Genomic DNA, 22,317 nt, shown 5'->3' with positions numbered 1-22,317 from the left:
TTAGATAATATATGTATGTTGTTATTAGGTGTACTATTTCTGACATATGTGAAAGCAGTAACATAATAAATAAATTGGGGGAAAAAAACCCCAACAAAACAGAAAAACTAATGACACTACCTTTTCAACAAATAGCTCCTGATGGCCAAGTGAAATTATTTGTACGTATCTTCTTCTAGTGCAATCTCAAATATCTGACTAGTATCAGAAGGGACTGTGCAATAGATTTTTCCAAATAAGTGTGTTCCAGATACTTTGCTTAGATTTTCAGAAGAAGAGAATCTGATGAAAGCACTTCTGAGATGTTGCCTACAGTACATAATTGACCAGTCCAAAAGACTCTCCAACCTAAAATGCAGTTATCTTCCTGATTCCCTGAAGCTCAGGTCTGACAGAAGTGAGATGCAGACAATGGACTAGATATTGTGTATCTGAAAAAAGTAGTTATTAGAGATACAACTTTTTTTATTAACTAATATTTCAGTTTATTTTGAGTATCATGAGATCTAGTGATTTTAAATAGATATGCTATGCAAATAAATGAAATATAAACAAAAAGCTACAATTTGCAGTATTACCTAGTGGGATTACTTTAGATTTTTAAGCAATAAAACCTAAATAAAAGCCTGCATGTTAAATCTTAGTTCAGTAATTTTATTAAAATTCTGGTGTAAAGTACAACAGGAGATACATGTGAAAGTAATGATACTTGGCAACAACCCCATTTATGTAGAAATATGAATGAGGCCAGATGTTCACCTGAGGTCTATTCAGTCATGTGTAATCAATGTCACAGACACAATTTTTATCTACACACATACCCACCTAGGTTTAGCTGGCCTTAGGCAATGAATAACCAGACAACTTCAATAAAGCTAACCAAATTTTGTTTGATTCAGGCTAATTAATTTCAACATTCATAGCCAAAATTGAGTTTCTGATTACTTCACCCACTGTAGTACAGTACTTCAGTATTGCTGTCTCCTGAATATATGCATTTTATGTTATGAATTAAAATACAAGAAATAATTAAGATCAAATTTTTCTTCCCCTTTCAATCTCAATCCAAGTTTGATTGCAGTACTCCTGCAATATTTTGACATTTTATTATGAGTTACTTAAAATCTAAATTGTGAATATGGTGTAATCTGGAAACACATGATCAAGAATTTATTTTAGGTAGCCACACAAATAACCTTATATTCCAGTGGAAACTGTATGCATAAATAAAAATACCAGTTACATTCAGGAATGTCTCAAGACTTACCTCATACTGCAGTACTTAGAGCTCCTGACTTCCAGTTAGTCTACATACTCTGTAGTTGCTACCTCAATATCTACCTTTATATTTCAGCAGACTCCCCTGCATAGCTGTTACTGTCTTTGTAGCAGAGTGAATAGTAGATGATTTTACATGCACCGTAAATGTATGTTGTTAACTATATAATTGCTAAATATGAAATAAATTTACAATATAAGTGTAAAACTAGAACCTCTGTGAAGAAGGCAGAATGTGCTAGCTAAGCTAAGGCCTGGCACAAAATAATATGCTGAAGCAAGAGGGAGTTTCTTTGAGTGAACATGTTGTCTAGAATTAAAACATATAGTGAAGATTAAATTTTATGCTTGTTTGGGTTTTTTTTTTAGTTCAGTGGGTTGGGTTTTTTTAAATCTGTATCTAGCTCTGTAGATTTGTCTCCTTGTCCTAACATGGAAGTTTTTTGCTAATCTATTCTATTAGCACTGCTTGTGTCCTGAAAAGCCTACTGTATGACCTTGGAAATTTATCACTGCAGTCTAAGACTACAGGACATTGAATAAGTTTCATAAGTGAAGAATTAGGGGAACTGTGAAGAGGCCTTAGAAGTCATCATCACCAAGGAAAAGTTCAGGCTCCTTGTAATTGACTCAGATTAATGTTTGTTGAATGTCAGTATATTCAGAGTGATAAAAGATACTGAATAAGCATTTGTCTGATTTAATAAGAATTTATCAACAGATTATACCAGATAAAAAACGTTCCTTCATTAATTAGTTTATGTATTCCAAGTTGAGTCTAGCATCTTGTCTTAAATGTACTGATGTAAATTTTAGCTTTGTTCATCAGAACAAATGTTTTATGAAACATGGAAAAGCTACATTTTGAAAGTCAGATTAGGCAGTTAAAATCTGAAGTGTGGATTGTATATGATAGAGTAGTAGATAATCTTTTGTAGCCTACCAATAGAAAAGTTGTCCTGAGATTCATAGGTCCTGTTACTGATTCCTATAACCAATCTCTTCTGTGGTGTTGTAGAAGCCCATCATGAAGAGCACAACTTTTTGTGATTTTGAACAAATAAAATGGCAGTCAGTTTCAGGTTTGGAATGGAAAATACGTTTAAAAATCACTCTATAAACTTTTCTGCCCTTTGTTTACTGTTTCTGAAGTACATTGTAAGTTCTCTTTTCCCTGAGGTGTTCAGGAATTTAATATTACCAGCATACAAAAAAGCTATTCATAGCTACTTAGTATTGAGTTGTTTGTATTTCAGAGTTACCAGAAAAAGTTTTAAATAGCTAACAAATATTTTAAAATGGGATTTTTTTTTTCCAATTTTGTATTTTTTTATTCCTGATTTTAAAATAATTGCATTCTATGACTTGTTAAGTTTCATTGTATCAAATAGGAGACAAGAAGGTACACTGCATCTCTGTAGAGAGGGAGAAAATATTGTTATGCATCAGGGAAGTGATTATCCCTTTGAACTCTGCACTAGTGACGCTGAACTCTAATACTGTGTTCAGTTTTGGGCTGTTTTGCCTCACTACAAGAAAGATATTGAGGTGCAGAAAAAAAGGAAGGTAAGATGAGACCTAATTGCTTTCCTCAATTGCCTGAAAGGAGGTTGTAGTGAGGTGGGTGCTGGTCTCTTTTCCCAAGTAACAAGCTATGGAACAAGAGGAAATAGCATCAAGTTGCACCAAGGGAGATTTAGATTGGATATTAGGAAAAATTTCTTCACCTAAAGAGTTGTCAAGAATTGGACTAATGGTGGTGTTACCATCCTGGAGGTATTTAGAAGAGATGTAGGTGTGGCACTTGAGGATAGGGTTTAGTGGTGGACCTGGCAGTGTTAGGATAATTGCTGGACTTGAAGGTCTTAAGGATCTTTTTGAATGTAAATTATTCTATGGTTCTATTCTACGACTGACTTCATATGTAATACACATATATGTATATGATGTGTAATATGATGTCTGTATATATATATATGTATATGTCCTCAGAGATGGTATCTTGTTTCTTTTTTTCCCCTAGAGACAGCAATATCAGATACTGAAAACTGATCTAATTGTTTTATGTTTGTAGTCTGGGCAGTTCAGTTCCTGTCTAGTGTTTTACCTTAACAAGGATGACAAGATATTGAAAGATTTTGCAAGAACTGGTGTAGTAATACTGATACTGCCCCATGGAATGTGGACAAACTGTATTTTTTGTAGTTCCTGTTCATGCATTAGATTTTCTCATTACATTGTCAATAAGTTGCATTAAAATTGTTTTCAGTTACCTTTCTGTTCTTGCTTTCTCTTTCTTCTCCCTTCATTCTAAAGCTGCTTAAGGAGATAGCTAGGAAACGCAGAAGCATTCGTCTTGAGAGGGAAGTTGAATTAAAGCCATATATTGCAGCTCACTTTGAAGTTCTTCCTACGGAGTTCACGTTGGGGGATAAGAAACATTATGGTGGCTTTGAGAATAAGCAACTGCAGAGTGGTCAAGAATATGTCTTCTTTGTATTGGCTGTAATGGAGCACTCAGAATCTGTAAGTTACTTAATATTTTTAAAACTCTAAATTACTTCTCCAGAACCGTGGGGAAAAAAAAAAAAAAAAAGAAAAAAAAAAGAAAGAAAGAAAGTTTAATACTTATGCTAGCTCCCAAAAGCTATTTTTTTTTCACAATATAAAGTATTTCCTTGCGTAGTTCCAGTTAATTCCTTGAAATTTTCTAGTTTGCTTGTACCTTTATGTGTTACTTCTGTGTATAACGGAAACCTAGTGTTAACCTTTAACTAGATGTGTTGTGATCCTTCTCAATTACATGCTCTGCCATTTGAGACATTCAGTGACACAGGTTAAGAGGCTTGTTTCCCAATGTATTTAAAAAAGAATGTCTCCTTTGCCTTAATACTACTATTGAGTCGTGGTGTTCAATATGCAGGATTCTTGGAAAGATCCACTTAATTGGTTACATGCACAACTAGCCTTTTTTGTTACACTCATTAATCCCTAACAACTTTATCAGTAAATTCTTAGAAAGTTAGAAAATAATTCAAAAACAAGGAAAATTCCTGAGGTGAGATAAATAATGAGCTGTCATCCTCTTTGCGTAATTCATCTTGTAGTTATGTCCTTTTATGTATGAGTTGATCTACTGTATGTAAAATAGTAATTAAAAAAACCTTTAAATAGGACCTTTGAAAGAAGTTGCAATACACATTAATATTTTAACATACAGTGTGTAATATTGGTACCTAAACCTAACAGGTACATTTGTTGGCTCAACCACTCAAAACTATTGCACCATAATCTGAATTCTAGTCCAGGTGCTTCCAGCATCTAGCCTTAGGATCACTTTCTTGATGTCAACAGAAAGAGAAGTTGTTTCGGTTTGAATATGTTTGGATACATATCTTCATTTGAAAATAAAATGTCTCCTGCAGACTCTAACATAAATCAAAAGTTCCCCTAAAACTTTTTAAGAGTGACTGCAGAGACAGTGAATTCTGAAGGCACTGAATCAGAAAAGCTCAGACTGGAGAGGGTGAACAGCTTTGTCTGTAATGTGAGATGGCTAAAAGTCTGCGTGTCAGAAATTACCTGTACTAAATTGATATTTGCAATACAATATGCTGTTTCTTACTTATTACTCTATATTAATTAAGATATTTGTTTGGGGTTTTTTTTTGTTAGAAGTCAGAATGATATAGCAGGAATAAATAGGATTATGAATTTACAGTTGAAAAGGCCCATATGGCAAAATATATCCAGGGCATACTGCTGAAAATTTTAAAAGGCATTACTAAGCTTAAACTATGGACAATGTCTGGTTTAGCATGCCGTCTGAACAATCAATGTGATTAAGTAGTATGAAGTAGTCACAGAGAGTGAAGAGTTCGTAAGGGTCAGTGAGCTTCAACTCCCAGTGCTCTAGTGTATCTGCACTCAGTATAGCTGGTTTTCTTCTAGGACTATAGATTGTACTGGTGTATGAGTTGTAACTTGTGAGGGATGTTTTTTCCAGTATTCAAAATACTTTTTACATAAGGGTTATCATAAAATTACTCTGTTCGGGAAATTAAGAACTTGTTTTACAACAGCATGGGGAGGTCTGAATTTGTTTAATTTTGTGAAATGGAATCTAAGAGAGCTTATGGTTGCAGTCTATAAATAAGTTAAGTATGATATCAAGTGGAAAGAAACAAAATAGTTGTTTTTTGCAAAAATGTGATTAATATAGGTTGGTTGAAAATTGAAAGCAAAATCCTCTAGTTTTGGAGAACAGGTAGCAAGTGCTCATACTGTTATCCCTGAGAATCCCTGGTTTAACCCCAGCCAATAATGAAGTGCCACTTGCTCACCCGCTTCTCTTAGTCCCCCCACCCCTCCCTCAGATGGTCTAGGGAGGAGAATCTGAAGAAAGTAAAACCCGTGGATTGAGGTAAGAACAGTTTAATAACGAAAGTACGGTATACTACTATTAGTAATACAAATGAGAAGAAAAATAAAAAGACAAGAAATATAAAACCGAAGGGAGAAATTAAAAAACACAATAAACAGCAGTGATGAATAGTACAATTGCTGACCACCTGCTGACCAATACCCAGGCCATCTGCAAGCAACAATCTGTTGCTTCTGGGTAATTCCCTCCAGTTTATATACTGGGTATGATGTGCTGTGGTATGGAATACCCCCTGGGTAGTTTGGGTCAGATGTCCTGTCTCTCCTTCCTCCCAGCTTCTTGTGCTCCTCCTCACTGGCAGAGCATGAGAAACTGAAAACTCCTTGATCAGGGTTAGTGTTACTTAGCAGCAACTAAAACCATCATGTGTTGTCAGCACTGTTCTCAGTCTAAAGCCAAAACACAGCACTGCACCAGCTACTAGGAAGAAAATCAACTCTAACCCCACCGAAACCAGGATAGTCCCTTTCCAGGCATTTTTTTTCTTCCAGCTCTAAAGGAAGAGGCTAAATACAGTGTCTTGCTGTAACAGTAGTCTTTCTTCTGTCTTTTGAGATTACTGAAATTAGGAAAAAATCCTCAGTCAGCTCAGGTGTTTCAGAAATGGAACATACAGACTTCTCAATTTCTAAGCAGCAATCACAGACTTTTAAAATATTTGATGCATGTTTAGTAAAAGAGCATAATATGACTGGATATCACTGGCACACGTACTAGCTCAGTACCAGCTAGTTTTGTGCATCAGCTTTGCTGGTCCTAATCCTGTCTCAAACCCAAGCATTGTTGGGGTCCAGAGCCCAAAACAAGGCCAAATGAAGTGTGAAAAATACTTCTCCTTTTATAACACTTGTCTTGGCTCAGGACATCTTTCACAATACACTGCAAACATGGTAAGTGAAAGCTAATTTCTTCTCCTGGTTATCTTAGTCTAACTTGGTTGATATTCCTGATTAACTGCTGAATCAAGTTTTGAAGTCGTTGGCAAGAGCTGTAGTTCAAATCCTAGTTAAGTGCTGGTGGGGACACTCCAGCGAAGAACCAAGTACAAACCATTCTCCATTGCTATTTTACTGGAGCTCAGAGTTCTTTGCATGACCCAATTTTAGCAAGCTGGCTCCCTCAGTCTCTCCAGTCTGTAATTTAAACTCTGCACTCGTCCATAGATCAGACGTCTCAGGTCTTATCCTAGGCCAGTTGGTTTAAGAGCGTCCACTAAGGCAAAGATTTTGAAAGACCTCTAATGGTTTATAATTCTGGTTCCACCGTAAGAAAGGCTTTGAGTATTTAGCATCGCTTCCTATTCTACAGTGGCTTCCCCTGGCTTTCAGTCTAAAATTCCAGTTGTTTCCATCATCTGTAAGAACAGTGTCAGATAGGTTTTGAGTGCACTAAATGCACCCTATTATTGACATAATTGCCTTTTGTAGGAGCTTCCTACATTCAGTCCCCTTTATTTTCACCTATTCAGAAATACCATTTTATGTCTTGCAGAAAGAAATATTGTTAAGCCAATATAAAGCTAAAAAAAACCCTAAAAATGAGTAACTGATAGGTTATATTCCTCAGTTTCATAATACTTCAGTTTTGCTTTCTTTGCTTAAGTTGCAAAGTGTTCTATGGAGGACTGCGTTACTTAATTTTGGGTCACTGCTAATATATGGAGCACAAAGTAAAGATTTTCACATTGCTGTGTTCATTACATTATTATCTTGTGTATATATGTATATATATCTATATATCCTTCAAATCTAGCATAATTCATGTTTTAAATGCACTCCTTTATCTATTTGTATAGACTATGTATGCAACCAGCCCATATTCTGATCCTGTTGTGTCAATGGATCTTGATCCCCAACCAATTACAGATGAGGAAGAAGGCTTGATTTGGGTTGTTGGACCAGTTCTTGCAGTGGTGTTTATCATCTGCATTGTTATCGCTATACTTCTTTATAAAAGGTAAGTTTCCCTTTTACTTTTTTTAGCGGGCATGTGTCTTTCTGATATGGCCATTTTGTAATACTGTTCTACTTTGTTTTACTACAGCAGTAATATCATTGCTTTTGTATATTTCCATATTTATTAATGGTTTCCAGAACAATGCAGAAATCTTAGTAGATTGACAGACAGTTTCCAAAAATTACAGGGACATGTGTACATTTTTCTGCTGATGACAGTATTAACACTTATGCATTTAAATGTTTTTTCCACTTTGCATATGTTTGTGAAAAGTATGTGCTTGCATATAAATATGTATGGAATTCACATATTTGACTTTTTAAAACTTATTTGTAGATGTGCAATAGTAATACATTAGGGGTTACATTCAGCTTGATGTTAAACATCATTTTCATCTCCACTGAAATAATTTGAGTTTTTGCTTTTGATAGTTGGCCTCAATTTGGCACTGTAAGTATATGAATTGAAGCTCAGAACTCAGAGATTAAAGAACATCAGTAGCTGTTTTCTACTAATCTTGCAAAGAGATCAAACCTCACTCTTCTTTCACTATGACACAGATGTAGGTTTACTATTACACAAAGGACTTCCCTCTGCCTTACAATGTACTAGATAAAAATGGTGTATGATGCCTTAATATGTACATACCAGTCTTTTACAATGTAAATGAGTTCACAGAGGTCTAGATACTAAATCAAAACCAAAGAAGCGAACACACAAAGTTTAACATTTACATTTTGTTCCTAGCACATTTTAGGAATATATTAATGAAGGATATTTGGAGAATGCTATAAAGATGATTTTGGGGGTGCAGGGGCACACTAGTGATAATTTCATTAAATGGAGTGCGTCTTCTAAAGCTAATGCTATGATGGCATCACCTGCATGTAAGTATTTAAGTCGGCCACCCTCTGTACTCCTCTCTCCCTAAGTTTCTCCACTCCCATACCTCTGAAGATGCCTGTAGAGAGCTCACTTCATGTTATAGAAAGAAAATTCTCCATTCAGCAGTGAAAAAACAGGGTTAACCTTAGCTTTGGATTCCAAATAGATACACATTTGTAGAATGTAGTGATAGGACTACTTTCTTCTGTAGTGATAGGACAACGGCTAATGGGTTGAAAATTAAACAGCAGAGGTTTAGATTAGATAGAAGGAAGAAATTCTTTAATGTGAGGCCGGTGAGGTACTGGAATGGGTTGCCCAGGGAGGCTGTGAATGCTCCATCCCTGGTAGTGTTCAAGGCCAGGTTGGATGAAGCTTTGGGTGATATGGTTTAGTGTGAGGTGTCCCTGCCCATGGCAGATGGGTTGGAACTAGGTGATCTTAAGGTCCTATCCAACCCTAACTATTCTATGATTCTATGATTCTTTAGGTCTGTAATCTTACAGTAACATAATACAGGGTCTGTTACGTCGCCTGAAGGTTTCTGTTACTGCCTACTGTCTCAGGCAATCTAATTGATTAGCAACCAGCGAACCACTGTTTGTGGCTGTCTGACACTTAAAAACCTGGTCATTAGGGATGTGCTGAAAGTGAAATATTCTTTTTTTTTTTTGTTAATTTGGAGTATTAAACTAAAATTTTTCCCATACAAAACAATTCCAAACGAGGGCATATAAAACAGTCATGTAAATGCTTCTGGGAATGTTGATTGTATTTATGAAATCATAGTAACAAACTCCAGTTCTGTTACCAAAAAAATTATAGGCGTAATCCACAAATGAGCAGGTAAAATTTGGTCATCAGTAGTACAAAGAGATTATCATTCACTGAAAACGGGGGACACATTTTGCATCTGTTATTTACTAGTGCTACTAGAACTGTTCAGGCAAATGTCCATATGTATGCATTTATTTTTATATTCTCACGTATGAGCTGTAAATTGTTAAACTGCACTGATTTTCAAAATTACCTCTGAGAAATTCTGACTGCAGTTTTACCAGTCTGTGGTCCTCTGTGAACTTTTCGTTCTCTAAAAAAATGTAATATATAATTGGATTTTTCTTTTCTAGAATATGCAACCTGGATGCAGGCTAACAGAGTTCGATAGCTTTACTGTCTGTAGAAGAAAAATAACTACATGATACAGTAGTGATATTTAGTTACTGCTTTGACAAAACAGTGAAATTTAATTTCTGAATTAATTCTGTTGCATTACCATGCCTACCAGAGTTGGACATGTTAAAAATACATAAAAAGTGGGAAAATGAGAAATTTTCATGGATACAAGCCCTAAAGAAGAGTCTTGTACTGCTAATCTTATGATTTAAAATGCCACTTTTACATTTTAATTTCTATTATAGAGAAAGAATGAGTGCAGTTTCTTGACAAAAAAAAAAATCAAAAATCATTTTAAGGGGAGAATCATAGAATCATAGAATAGTTAGGCTTAGAAAGGACCTTAAGATCATCTAGTTCCAACCCCCCTGCCATGGACAGGGACACCTCACACTAAAGCATGTCACCCAAGGCTCTGTTCAACCTGGTCTTGAACACTGCAGGGATGGAGCATTCTCAGCTTCCTTGGGCAGTCCATTCCAGTGCTTCACCACACTTACAGTAAAGAACTTCCTCCTTATATCCAGTCTAAACTTCCCCTGTTTAAGTTTCAACAAATTACCCCTTGTCCTGTCACTACATTGCCTAACAGAGTCCCTCCCCAGCATCCTTATAGGCCCCCTTCAGATAATGGAAGGCTGCTAGGAGGTCTCCACGCAGTATTCACTTCTCAGGGCTGAACAGCCCCAACGTTCTCAGCCTATCTTCATATAGGAGGTCTTCTATTCCCCGATCATCCTCATGGCCCTCCTGTGGAATTGTTCCAACAGTTCCATGTCCTTTTTATGTTGAGCACACCAGAATTGCACACAATACTCCAAGTGAGGTCTCACGAGAGCAGAGTAGAGGGGCAGGATCGCCTTCTTCAACCTGCTGGTCACGTTCCTTTTGATGCAGCCCAGAATATGGTTGGCTTTCGGGGGTGCGGGTGCACACTGAAGCCAGCTCATGTTCAGTTTCTCATCGACGAACACCCCCAGGTCCTTCTCTGCAGGCTGTTCTGAGTCTCTTCTCTGCTCAACCTGCAGCTGTGCCTGGGATTGCTCCAACCCAGGTGTAGGACCTTGCACTTGTCATGGTTAAACTTCATGAGGTTGGCATCAGCCACCTCCCAAGCATGTCAAGGTCCCTCTGGATGGCATTCCTTCCCTCCAGTGTAGCAACCGAACCACACAGCTTGGTGTCATCAGCAACCTTGCTGACGGTGCCTTCAATCCCACTGTCCATGTCACTGAAAAAGGTGTTGAGCAAGACCGGTCACAACACCGATCCCTAAGGGACTCCACTCATTACTGATCTCCAACTGAACATTGAGCCATTGACCACAACTCTTTGCGTGTGGCCATCCAGCCAGTTCTTTACCCACCGAGTGGTCCACCTATCAAATTGATGTCTCTCCAATTTAGAGACAAGGATGTCATGTGGGACAGTGTCAGATGCTTTGAAAAAGTCCATGTAGATGACATCATCTGCTCTACCCTTGTCCATCAGCTCTGTAGCCCCATCATAAAAGGCCACCAGGTTGGCCAGGCAGGATTTCCCCTTAGTAAAGCCATGCTGGCCGTCACCAAGCACCTTGCTCTTTTTCATGTGCCCTAGCTTGCCTTCCAAGAGAATCTGCTCCCAGATTTTGCCAGGCACAGAAGTGAGACTGACTGGTCTGCAATTCCTTGGGTCATCCATTTTCCCCTTCTTGAAAATGGGGGTTATATTTCCCTTTTTCCAGTCATCAGGAACTTCACTGGCTGCCACGATTTCTTAAATCTTGTCCTCCTTTTAAACAGGTGCTATTACAGATAGAGTGGGTAAGTTATGTGGGTTGGTGTGAAGGATATTTAGCTGTCCCAAGTACTAGGACTTCATTTTTGACCCCTTTATTATTTGTCGGTCAGTTATTGCTTCTGAATTTTGTCTTCTTAAAATGTGAAAGCAAGAATACTGCATAGAATGATTTTGGATCATATATTAGAATATAGCCAAAAGGTCCTTGCAGCCTTGCTTTTAACAATAATGACTGGGGAAAATACTGAAGAGTACCTTTTGTTGTCATGTGATATAGCTGCAATGTGCTATCCAGCACAGCTGAGGCTGATTAATGTATTGTGTGCATAAGAGCTCACAGATCACAGAACCAAAGGGCCCTACTTCTGGGGATTACCCTGTCCCAGCCCTGTTCAGAGCATGGCCAGGAAGTGCCAATATATGCAAGACTGGAACCTCAACAACTCCTCTGGGCAACTCATTCCAGTGTTCAACTATCCTCACAGTAAACACGGGGTTTTTTTCTTTTCTTTTATTTTGCTTTTTTTTTTCTGTGTTACAGTTAAATTACAAACTGCTGTCTTTCTGAAGTTGATGTCTTTGCAAATGGAACTGACTTGGCCAGTGGCCAGCTCAGTGTTCTTTGTCATTGCAGCAGTTGTACCACCCCTCAGTCATAGTGAAGGGACACAGTTATTTTGGAGCAGATCTTTAGTCTACTGGACTTAAATCTCAACAATAGACCATGTTGCTCAAGGCTCTGTCCAACCTGGCCTTGAGCACTGCCAGGGATGGAGCATTCACAGCTTCTTGAGGCAAATGTTCAAGTGCCTCATCACTCTCACAGTAAAAAAATTCTTCCTTATATCTAACTTAAATCTCCCCTGTTTCAGTTTGAACCCCTTATCTCTTGTCCTGTCACTACAGTCTCTGATGAAGAGTCCCTCTCCAGCATCCTTGTAGGCCCCCTTCAGGTACTGGAAGGCTGCTATGAGGTCTCCACACACCTTTCTCTTCTCCAAGCTGAACAGTCTCAACTTTCTCAGCCTGTCTTCATACAGGAGGTATTGCAGTCCCCTGATCATCCTGTGGCCCTCCTCTGGACCTGCTCCAACAGCTCCATGCCCTTCTTATGTTGAGGACACTAGAACTGTACACAGTACTCCAAGTGAGGTCTTATGAGAGCAGCATAGAAGGGCAGGATCACTTCCTTGGACCTCCTGGTCATTCTCCTTTTGATGCAGCCTAGGATACGGTTGGTATCTGGGCTGCAAGCGCACACTGAAGCTGGCTCATGTTGTTTGTCATTGACCAACATTCCCAAGTCCTCCACAGGGCTGCTCTGAATCACTTCTCCACCCAACCTGTAGCTGTAGCTACAATTGATTTTTGAATGTGTGACACATGTTCACTTTCACAGGATATACATGGTTAGAAAACCAGTTAGTGAATGTTAAAGAACTCTAGAAATCATTCAATGTAGCTCAGGTCCCCAGAAAGCACACTTTCATTCATTTTGGTTTTGTAATTTGAGTTTTTTTCAACCTGAGTTTATGTGGTTATCCGTCCTTGTTTTTAAGAAATCACAAGTTCTCTAATTTGAGCCCTTCACTGATGAAAAGCAAAATGTTCCTCATTCTAGATCTTTCTAGAGCCATGTGTTCCTAGATCTTTCTAGAGCCATGTAGAGTGAGTTTCCATTTGTAGGGAAGATAAATGTATTTTGACAGACTGCTCTTACAATGCATTTTTTAATTTGTTTAAATAGACAGGACATAAGCTTGAATCTTTTTAACAGAGTGAACTTTGGCCCTTGTTCTTAGAACAGTTTGGGTTGGAAGGGACCTTAAAGGTCATCTGTTCCATATTCCAACTCCCCTGCAAGGAGCAGCAGCATCAGGTTGCTCGGAGCCCGGTCCAACCTGTATTCAGTTGTTTCCAGGAGTAGGACGTCTACCACCTCTAGGCTATTGTTTCAAATTCTTTGCCATTTTTTAATCTTTTTGTAAAATAGTTTTAAAAGTTGGTGGGGTTTTTTTTTGTATATTTCTGCTCATTACAATTCATATCTATCTCATATATTTAACCTTGTTCTTTGCTTGCCTTTCTCTCCTTCTTCCTTTCCCCTCTGCCTTCCACTTTCATCTTTCCTTCCTTCTTTCTTTTCTAGAATGTAAGAGGGAACTACAACTTAGTGAGGCATCATTTTTCAGTGTAATGTTAACGTTACTTTGATAGCTCAGATTAAACACCCATTCTGCATTATCCCACTGGCTAAAATATGAGCTGGCACTACTTTGCAGATAATGTCCGAAAGAGATTTTTTTCAACAGAAGGTTCATTTTGGGTACATAACCTTTTATCCTCCATTTATTCTGTGATTTTTAACCTTGTATCCTGCATTTATTCTATGATACCCAAGCATTAAATATTTAGATGAACTGTCGCCTTTTAATTTGATTGTTATATATCTTTACTGTAAGTCAACATTTCTTACATCTCTGATTGTCATGCTTACCCTGTTTACTGCTGGCCAACTAACTGCACCTTTTTTCCCCTCCTTGCTGCATTAAAATGGAGCAGTAAACCTGACAGGTGAGACTTGAAAAGTTATCACTTTTTGTTTAATTCAGAAAGGAGAAAAAAAGAGGGGAAAAAAAAAAGTTATCCTGATAATTATTGAAGTTATCCTATAATTATCTAATTATCTAAGACAAAGCACCTGTCAGTCTAAATGAACATAATATCAATACGAAGGCAACTGAAAGATTTTTTATGTAGAAAGGAAGAAAGAACACTGAACAGAAATATAACATATGCAGCCAAGTTTTGCAGCTTTTATTTTGTTTCTTCATGAGTACATTTTCAAGAGGCAGCACAGCTATGCAATGTACATGCAGTTTTATCTGTATTTTAATGAAGTTATGCCAGTGGTTCTTTGCCATAGCCAAAGCTGTTGAAGGAATGCATGCTTGTCTTTGAAGTGTTAGCCACTCTAATCTCCATCATGCTCCATACACAGAGTTTTGATGATGACTGAACAGTTGTACAAGCAAAGATGATGTGGTGATTTCATTTGTCCTTTGTGGATTGTTTTTTCACCTCAGTTGTCTCAAAACTATTCCATAATCTAAAACAATTCTGATATGTATAGTCTGAAGAAATTACAAAGCCAGAATAATCCTGGGAATAATAATAAATAATAATAAATAAATTGTCCTACAAGTATTCAAATAATTTAAATAAATTATTAGTAGAGATCTTAGTGCTTTTAGTAGATTAATAGGAAGTTATGCTGCCTAGTAGTGACTTGAAAGTGGAAAAGAGGCAAATGAAGCTTATCTCTGGACAATTCCACTAATACCTAGACTTGAGGAGAAGGAAATAGACACAAAAATACTTGAAAGCTGCATCACACACCTTTACTTAAGAAGAAAGAATACTATGGTATTGTGCTACTGTGGTAGGAGTTTGAGATAGTCAGAATCAAAATTGAAAAAACTATTTCTACTGAGTTTCTCCATAATGTATTTTTAGATAAAACCAGAAGAATCAGATTTAAATCTTCATCACTAAAGAGAAGTTAATACATGTGTTAAGGTATTTACCAGAAAACAGATGTAATATGTTCACAGCTAAACACTTCTCTTTTCCCCTCTCCTCCCATCCATAAAATCATAGGAATTGTACCTTTTAAATAATTCCTGAAAAAATGTTGCTATTTGGCTTCTTTGCATAGTCTCTGAAATCTTTCTGTATGCCCCTTTCATGAATGCCACCAGGTGTTCATAATTTATGACCAGCAAGAAATCAATTGAGCATTTTTTAAAGAGAGGAGCCTGGTGGCCTAATAACAAATTTAGGTTTTTGACATTTTAAATCAATTAGAGAAAGGGAACAGAAAAAAAAAATGAAACAAGACAACCAAACAACAAAAAAACCCACAAAAAAAACTCACCACCCCACCCCCCCAAAAAAAAATAAAACCACTCAGACATGCACACACCACCACCCCACCCCCAACAACACTTGGTATGTTTGAACAAATATTGGACACCTGGAAAAGATTTTGTGATCATAAACCTTAAAGTCATCCTAGTTCTGTTTTCACAAAGTAGTTCTTCATTGCTGTTTGCATCTTCCTTTTATGTTAGATAAAGAATATCACCCGGTTTGCATTTTCATTTAGGAACTCAGAGGACTAATGAAGAAGGATTCATATTGAATTAAAGCATTAAATTTACATATTCCAATGTTTTGCATTAGGAAATGATAATCTCAAATAATGGGAGTCCATTTTATCAGAACAGTCAAGAGTCCACAGACTCTTCAGTCAGTATTCTGCTTCTCTTTTTCCTCCCTCACTCCCCTTTTCCCCCCTTCCCCCCTTCCTCCCTATCTCTCATGCTCCCTTCCTCTCTATCTCTCACCCTCCCTTCCTCCCTCCCTTTCACCCTCCCTTCCTCCCTTCTTCTTTCCCTTCCTTCTTCCTTTCTTTCGTTTCTCTCCCTTTACTTATTTTGGACAGATTGACAGGAGTACCGTAATTTCAGTGACAGTCTTAATTTGATCAGAAACATTCATACAGAATCCTAGCCTTCAATATGTAGGTGTGATCAGCTGCATGAAGATTGTGCAATGGAGCTCTTAGAGAGATGGGAGGCAACACAGCAAATTTTTGCTTCCTAGAAAATGAAGGGAATAGGTGTCTTCTGGGATAGGTGTCTTCTATACTGTTTTCTGTCATATTGAAAGTACCCAAAGAATAGAAGTGATTTTTTCATAAGCAATGCAAAGCTACCTGTATAAATTAAGAATTAAATTATTATAACTTCTGTTTATTTTTAATTGTGTGTTTAATTTTTCATAGTTTTTAATAAAGGTATAGCTAGCTTTTAAAATAGAGATAATGTGAATTTTTTTTTTGTATATTTCATATTATCACTTGTAATAGTTTCCTACCTGGGTGCCCAGAATATTGATCTAGAGGATCAGTCTAGGGCAGAATGGAGCTATTTTCCCCCTGACATTACTTACTATACTTAGATTAATTTTGCCATTGAAAATTGTAGTTGTCCTACCCAACATGCATAATTATTTTACCTTTGCTTTGGGTTAAATACTCCTTCTGAAACTGGCAGCCTGTCTTTAGAAACACTTGGGCATCTTTATTTGTTAAGCTAACACCTTGATCTTATGTTCACATTTATTCACCTTCTCCATACAGGAAGAGGGCTGAATCTGATTCTAGAAAAAGCAGCATACCCAACAGCAAGGAGGTCCCCTCTCACCATCCCACAGATCCAGTAGAGCTGCGACGCCTTAATTTTCAAACTCCAGGTAAGAGACAACAATACCTTACTGAGAGCTCTGTAATCACAAACTGATCAGTGGTGCTGTTATGGAACAGAAATGTTGGTTGTTTAGAAAAATATATGTTGATTGCTTATGAGTTGTTGCACTATGTATTTCTTCAACAGTTTTGGAAATAATTCTGTAATCTCTTTAATGAAAAATCCTTCATGGAACAAAATTAAAGTTCTACAAAAGAAGACCCAAAGGTCACATGTTCTGATGGATGTGTTTTATGAACTGAAATTCCAAGTTAAACCTGACAATGCTATAAAAGACTACTGGGAAATGTGTATCTTCTATTTATTAATGGTATTTTTACAGCTACTTCTTTGTAAATAAGCTTCCTTCTTACATACTGCATTATCAGGTAATCCATTAATATCATAGAAAGTTACACTACATTGCAAATGTACAATACAGAAAAGAAATACTAACAAGAGAAATAGTCTTGTCTTTTAAAATCAGACTGTATATTAGGATAAAGGAGGCTACTAAAACATCAGTAGTTCTGAAGGTAAAAGCAACACACTCCTAAATATTTTATTTACTTATTTATTAAACACTGTTTGTTTTAAAGCCATTTAGTTTGATAGTCAAAAAACACCAGGAGAGAAGTACTTAAAATAGTATTGATTTGCTTTATTTTGATCATGATGTATTCCAGTAGATTTATTTTCTGTTGCAGTGTGATTGCACACAGTCCCAGCCTGATGCATATTACTTACCAAACTTCCTTGAGCTTTGTGTTTGTCAAATTTATTTAAGTATAAAAAATAATAAATTCAAGCTCATAAAAGCAGCAAGCAAAGTACTTGAGATGCTAAGACATGAGCTGCAGAATCTGACATACTAAATATTACAAAAGGGTTAACTGAACTTGCAAATCTTATTTCTGGTTTTCTAAATAGTGTCTATATTAAGATAGCCCCAGTAGGAGTGAATCTGCAGAGCAATGAATATGGAACTAAAGACCTGATATCCCACACTGTGTGCATATGGCAGACACGGAAAAGGAAGATCCTGGAGGCCTGAGTTTTACCTTGCTTTATTAGTCTGTTCCAGTACACTGAATGATCTTTAGCAGCTGGAACAATTTAGATGTGTTTAAGGAGCACATCTTCTAGTTTAGACTTATCTGAATATGGGAATGTTGTTCACATACTCTGGGACCTCTCCACAATATGAACCTAAGTGCAGATTGGAAGTTTTGGTTCACAGTTCTGCTTCTGCAATATTAATGTAGACTCACTTTTACTAAGCAAAGGTTTGTTTTATCCAGCATTTTCATACTGTCGTGGTTTAAACCAATCCACACAGCTTCTGCACTCACTCCCCCCCTTGCTCCCCTGACTCCTGGAGAGTTAGGAAGGAGAATCCAAAAAATGTAGCCCCCCATGGGTTGAGATAAGAACAGTTTAATAACTAAGGTACAACATAAATCACTACTGCTGCCACTACTACAAACAATAATGATAAAGGAAATAACAAGTGAAGAGAATACAACACCTCACCAGCCACCGACCCATAACTCACCCCACCCTGCCCGACCGAGCACCGACCGATACCTCCTCCATCCCCCCCAAGAGCTCCCTAGCCCTTCTGGGTAACTCCCAGTTACATCCTGGGCATGACATGCTATGGTATGGAACACTTCTTTGGCTAGCCTGGGTCCTGTCTCTCCTTCCTCCCGGCTTCCCCTCCTCCCTGGCAGAGCATAAGGCTCAGAAAAGGCCTTGGACAAACCAAACATTTGAGCAGTAACTCAAAATATACTTGCTATCAGCAACTATTCCCAGCCCAAAAGTCAAAGCACAGCACTGCACCAGCTACCAAGAAGGAGAAAAAATGACTGCTACTGCTGAACCCAGGACACATACAAAGGCTTAAAGTCTGTTACAGAGATAGAAGTATGCATGCAGGTCTTTGAAACATGGAAAGAAGAATATAGTTTCTACAGTTTAGCTTACGCCTAAAAGAAATAATTATCTGTGTACAGTTATATACTGAATGGATGGCTTAATAACTAGGTATATAAGCATAAACTTCTGCTGCCCATGTATTTAGATGGCGAGTCTTGCCTATCTATTTAGTATTTCTCATCAAGTAAAGTAATATATCGGGGGAAAAATGCTGCCAAGTCTTAACAGCTTCACATATAAAATTAATTTCTTGTAATTAATCCTAAATTTGCTTTTAGAGTGTAAAGTTATTAAAAAAATGCAGAATTTGTGGCACTTGTGGATACCTTAACTCCATTTTATTGATCTGAGAGTGACTGGAGATGAGAGGATATATATGTTTCCTTACAGTGCTATATTTTATCTGGGAAGCTTCCACTTTTCTGTGTAGTTAGTTGAGCAGAACTTCTGCAATCTGTTTCCACTATGAATTCTTTTTCTCTGCTGTAAATCTTTTTACAGAATGGAGGATTAAAATTATTGTTAAAAATATAGAACAGAAATTGAATTACGATCTTTTTTCCTACTGTTATACCACCCAAGACCCCTAGGTACAGGTCACTCCTGTTACTGCTGATTCTCAGCATGCAACTAAATATCAGGGGGGAAATTTCTAACCCATGAGATTCTTCTTGCTGTGTACCAACAGCTAATTAACATGTAATCTTAGCCCCAGAGATGTCAAGGCACAGTTTTTGTGCTAGTAAAAGCAGAACCTCACTTAACTCACATTAGCTTCAGTTAGGGCTACCATTTCATTAAAATCCAAATGATTTTAATTTAAACATTTAGATCTTATTAGAATGTTTATCCAGCTCCACAGAGTAACACACCATCAAATAACATGGGAGACAAACCTTTTCAAGATGAATGTAAAAAAATTACAGAAAAGTTATACATGCAGGGTTCCATTTTTGTTGGTTTTGTTATTCCTTCTCACTCAGGTGTGTGGTTTTTATTTTCTTCCAGGTAGAGAGTTTTCTTGGAGGCTTCTAAGCACACCAGTTGCTTCCAATGAAAAAAAAAAAATATAATGAATCCTTAATGTGAAGAAATGTTAGAGAAAAAAATTCTAAGACATTGGCATATCCAGACTGTCAGTTTTCACTGGGAGAGGTGAATGAGACACTCCTATAAAATTCTGGGTTGTCACAAGCTTTAATACTTCAAAAGATTTCTAAACAGACTCTTTCAAAAAAATGTTAACAATCATATATTTCGTGTAAGGAAAGATCTGATCAGGTATATCATAACAAAATTATTTGAAAGTGAAACTCTTCCTCTGGTAAATTTGAATTTCTAACCACAAGCACAGAATATTTCTGATACACGTGGTTAGGCATAAGTTTTTGACAGAAATTGTAGGAAAATAAGTTTTTATATCTGGTGATACCTAGGCAATAATTTAGGCACAATTATGTTGTATTTGTCATAAAATTGTCAATTCAGCAAGAAGATGAGGTGAAAGTCCACAGTCTAAGCTAGCAGCCAGAAAATGTCTTATTTTCATGTCACTTTTCTTGTCCTGTGAACACATAACTTCATTCTTCACTAATTTATTATTTACCTAAAAAGTTTCCTATATTACTTTGTCCAGAAAAGATAAAATTCATTTCTGGCTTTTTTTCTCACTGAATGGAGCAGCTCCATAGAAAAAATTTTCATTTTGTCTTTACATTTGTACTAGCCCATTGTTCAACGTCTGACAATAGGATCCAGTGTTTATATGTGTCATTAAAAAATGTATATTTGTTAGAGAAGCCCATATGACTGTGTGTGGGTCAGAGCTGTGTCAGTTCTTCTTTTGAGTAAACATGAAAATGCCCAATCTCTCAGTAGCATACAGTATTTAATTTATAAGTCTGTTATTCTTCTAGAACTAGAGTGGGTAATTGAGGAAAAGTTAGTCACATTTTTCCCATTCTACAAGTTTCTTTTGAAAACAGGATTAAAATCATCAACCTGGTGCAAAAATGCTAGCAGTCTCCATGCCAGGTAGGGAAGAGGTAATAATTAAACCCTCATAAAAGGTTTCCTGAAATGAAGAGACCCACTTTTGCATAGAGGAAAATAAATGATGTTAAGTGGTTTGAGGGGTTTAAGAGAAATCCAAGGCTCAGGCAAAGACTTCAATCTGCCAATCATTCAAAGAACTAAATTGAGTCATGCCTCAAATGTGACTGGGTTTTTGTCCTCATTTAAGTATAGAATACATCATACTCATTAGCAATTTGTGCAGTCAGGTGCCAATTAAACAATTACTCATTATCTCTTACAAAGTAAATAAGATGCTTTGAAATACAAGAAAAATAAATCAAATTATTACAGCTCTGAGTTAAAGACTGTTTTATATTAGACAAGTAAGTGCCTAGAGAACACTCCCTGAATTTCTAAGGAAGTTCCCATAGCTCATTTCCAAAATGAAGCAGAAAAAGGGTAAAACAGGTCCAGACGAAACCAGTGCAAGTAATAAAAGTGGAAAAAGTCATGTCTAGATTCAGTCACCTACTTTGCAAGGTAGGAGGACATTTCTTACCTTAGTTTATCCGCACAATTCTCTTTATGAGAATTGTGACAATGCTGAAGGAACTGCTGTGGTTTGTCTCCATGACAAAACCAGGCTGGAATAGCCTTTTTACAGGGAGCAATCCTACATACAGTTCTTCATGTGAACTTCACTCACATGAAGGGTTTAGGCACCCAGAAAAAGTGCAGGTTCCAGAGTGCAAATAGCATTTGCTGATATCCTATTTGGTTGCTTTCAAACTGAGAGGCAATCAAAAACTGCTTAGCTGGGAGATGGAATTGAAAGTTCTGCTCCTCACAGGAGTAATTTGGGTTTTTTTTTCCTGCATTTTAGCCAATGGTTTTGCAACATGTTATTATACTGAACAATTTTAGACCACGGTCTGAAAAACAGATTTCTCCTTTTCTCAGTATAGATGGCTTTCACACCTCGCACAGAGCTGGGGCTTCTTTTGTGCTGCTGCAGAGCCTTTTGGGCTGCTTTGTAAATCTAAGTCTTTGTTACAGAACAAAATTCACTTTCATTCCAGAATAATTCATCAGCTTTTGAAGAACATCAATTCTTCTAGTATAAAAGTGACTTAATTTTGCAAGATTACACATTCTTAGCTGTTTTAGAAGAGCTGTTGCAGAACGACATTCCTCTAGAGCTAATCTTGTAAATTTAACTTTGTACACAGGATGTAAGATCACTCTCTGGATTTACTGTAGCTGTATGAAAAAGAAATTCTAAAGTAACAGTAATTTTTTGTGAAATACGCTAAAGTCATCCTTGCTAAATTTTCATGGATGCCAAATTTCTCTTGTATCAGGGTCATAGCTAATTTTTTCCAGTCTCCATGTCCAAATTTTAACATGTAAGTGTTTCTGCCTCTGAGTTTTTTTTAAACACTGTCACTGATGCCTTCTTTTTCCTGTAAGGAAAAAAAATCTTAATACAGATTGGTGTGTGGGAAGGCATTTTGTGTTGCTAAATAA

The 22,317-nt window shown here is 37.0% G+C and overlaps 1 protein-coding gene across 1 annotated transcript in view; it reads left to right on the top strand.

Annotated features, from left to right (window-relative positions):
• Positions 1 to 22,317, top strand: part of PTPRD (protein tyrosine phosphatase receptor type D) — a 303,359-nt gene that overhangs the window by 199,923 nt on the left and 81,119 nt on the right. Inside the window, exons 21-24 of the mRNA XM_031054317.1 lie at positions 3,595 to 3,804; positions 7,518 to 7,678; positions 14,084 to 14,095; positions 16,728 to 16,840. Of these exons, the coding sequence (XP_030910177.1) occupies positions 3,595 to 3,804; positions 7,518 to 7,678; positions 14,084 to 14,095; positions 16,728 to 16,840 (496 nt within the window). The remainder of the gene's footprint in view (positions 1 to 3,594; positions 3,805 to 7,517; positions 7,679 to 14,083; positions 14,096 to 16,727; positions 16,841 to 22,317) is intronic.

Source organism: Melopsittacus undulatus, chromosome Z (genome assembly GCF_012275295.1).
Source record: "Melopsittacus undulatus isolate bMelUnd1 chromosome Z, bMelUnd1.mat.Z, whole genome shotgun sequence".
Classification (NCBI taxonomy): Eukaryota; Metazoa; Chordata; class Aves; order Psittaciformes; family Psittaculidae; genus Melopsittacus; species Melopsittacus undulatus.
The sequence above is the reverse complement of the archived record's forward strand: the minus strand, read 5'-3'. Positions and strand labels throughout refer to the sequence as shown.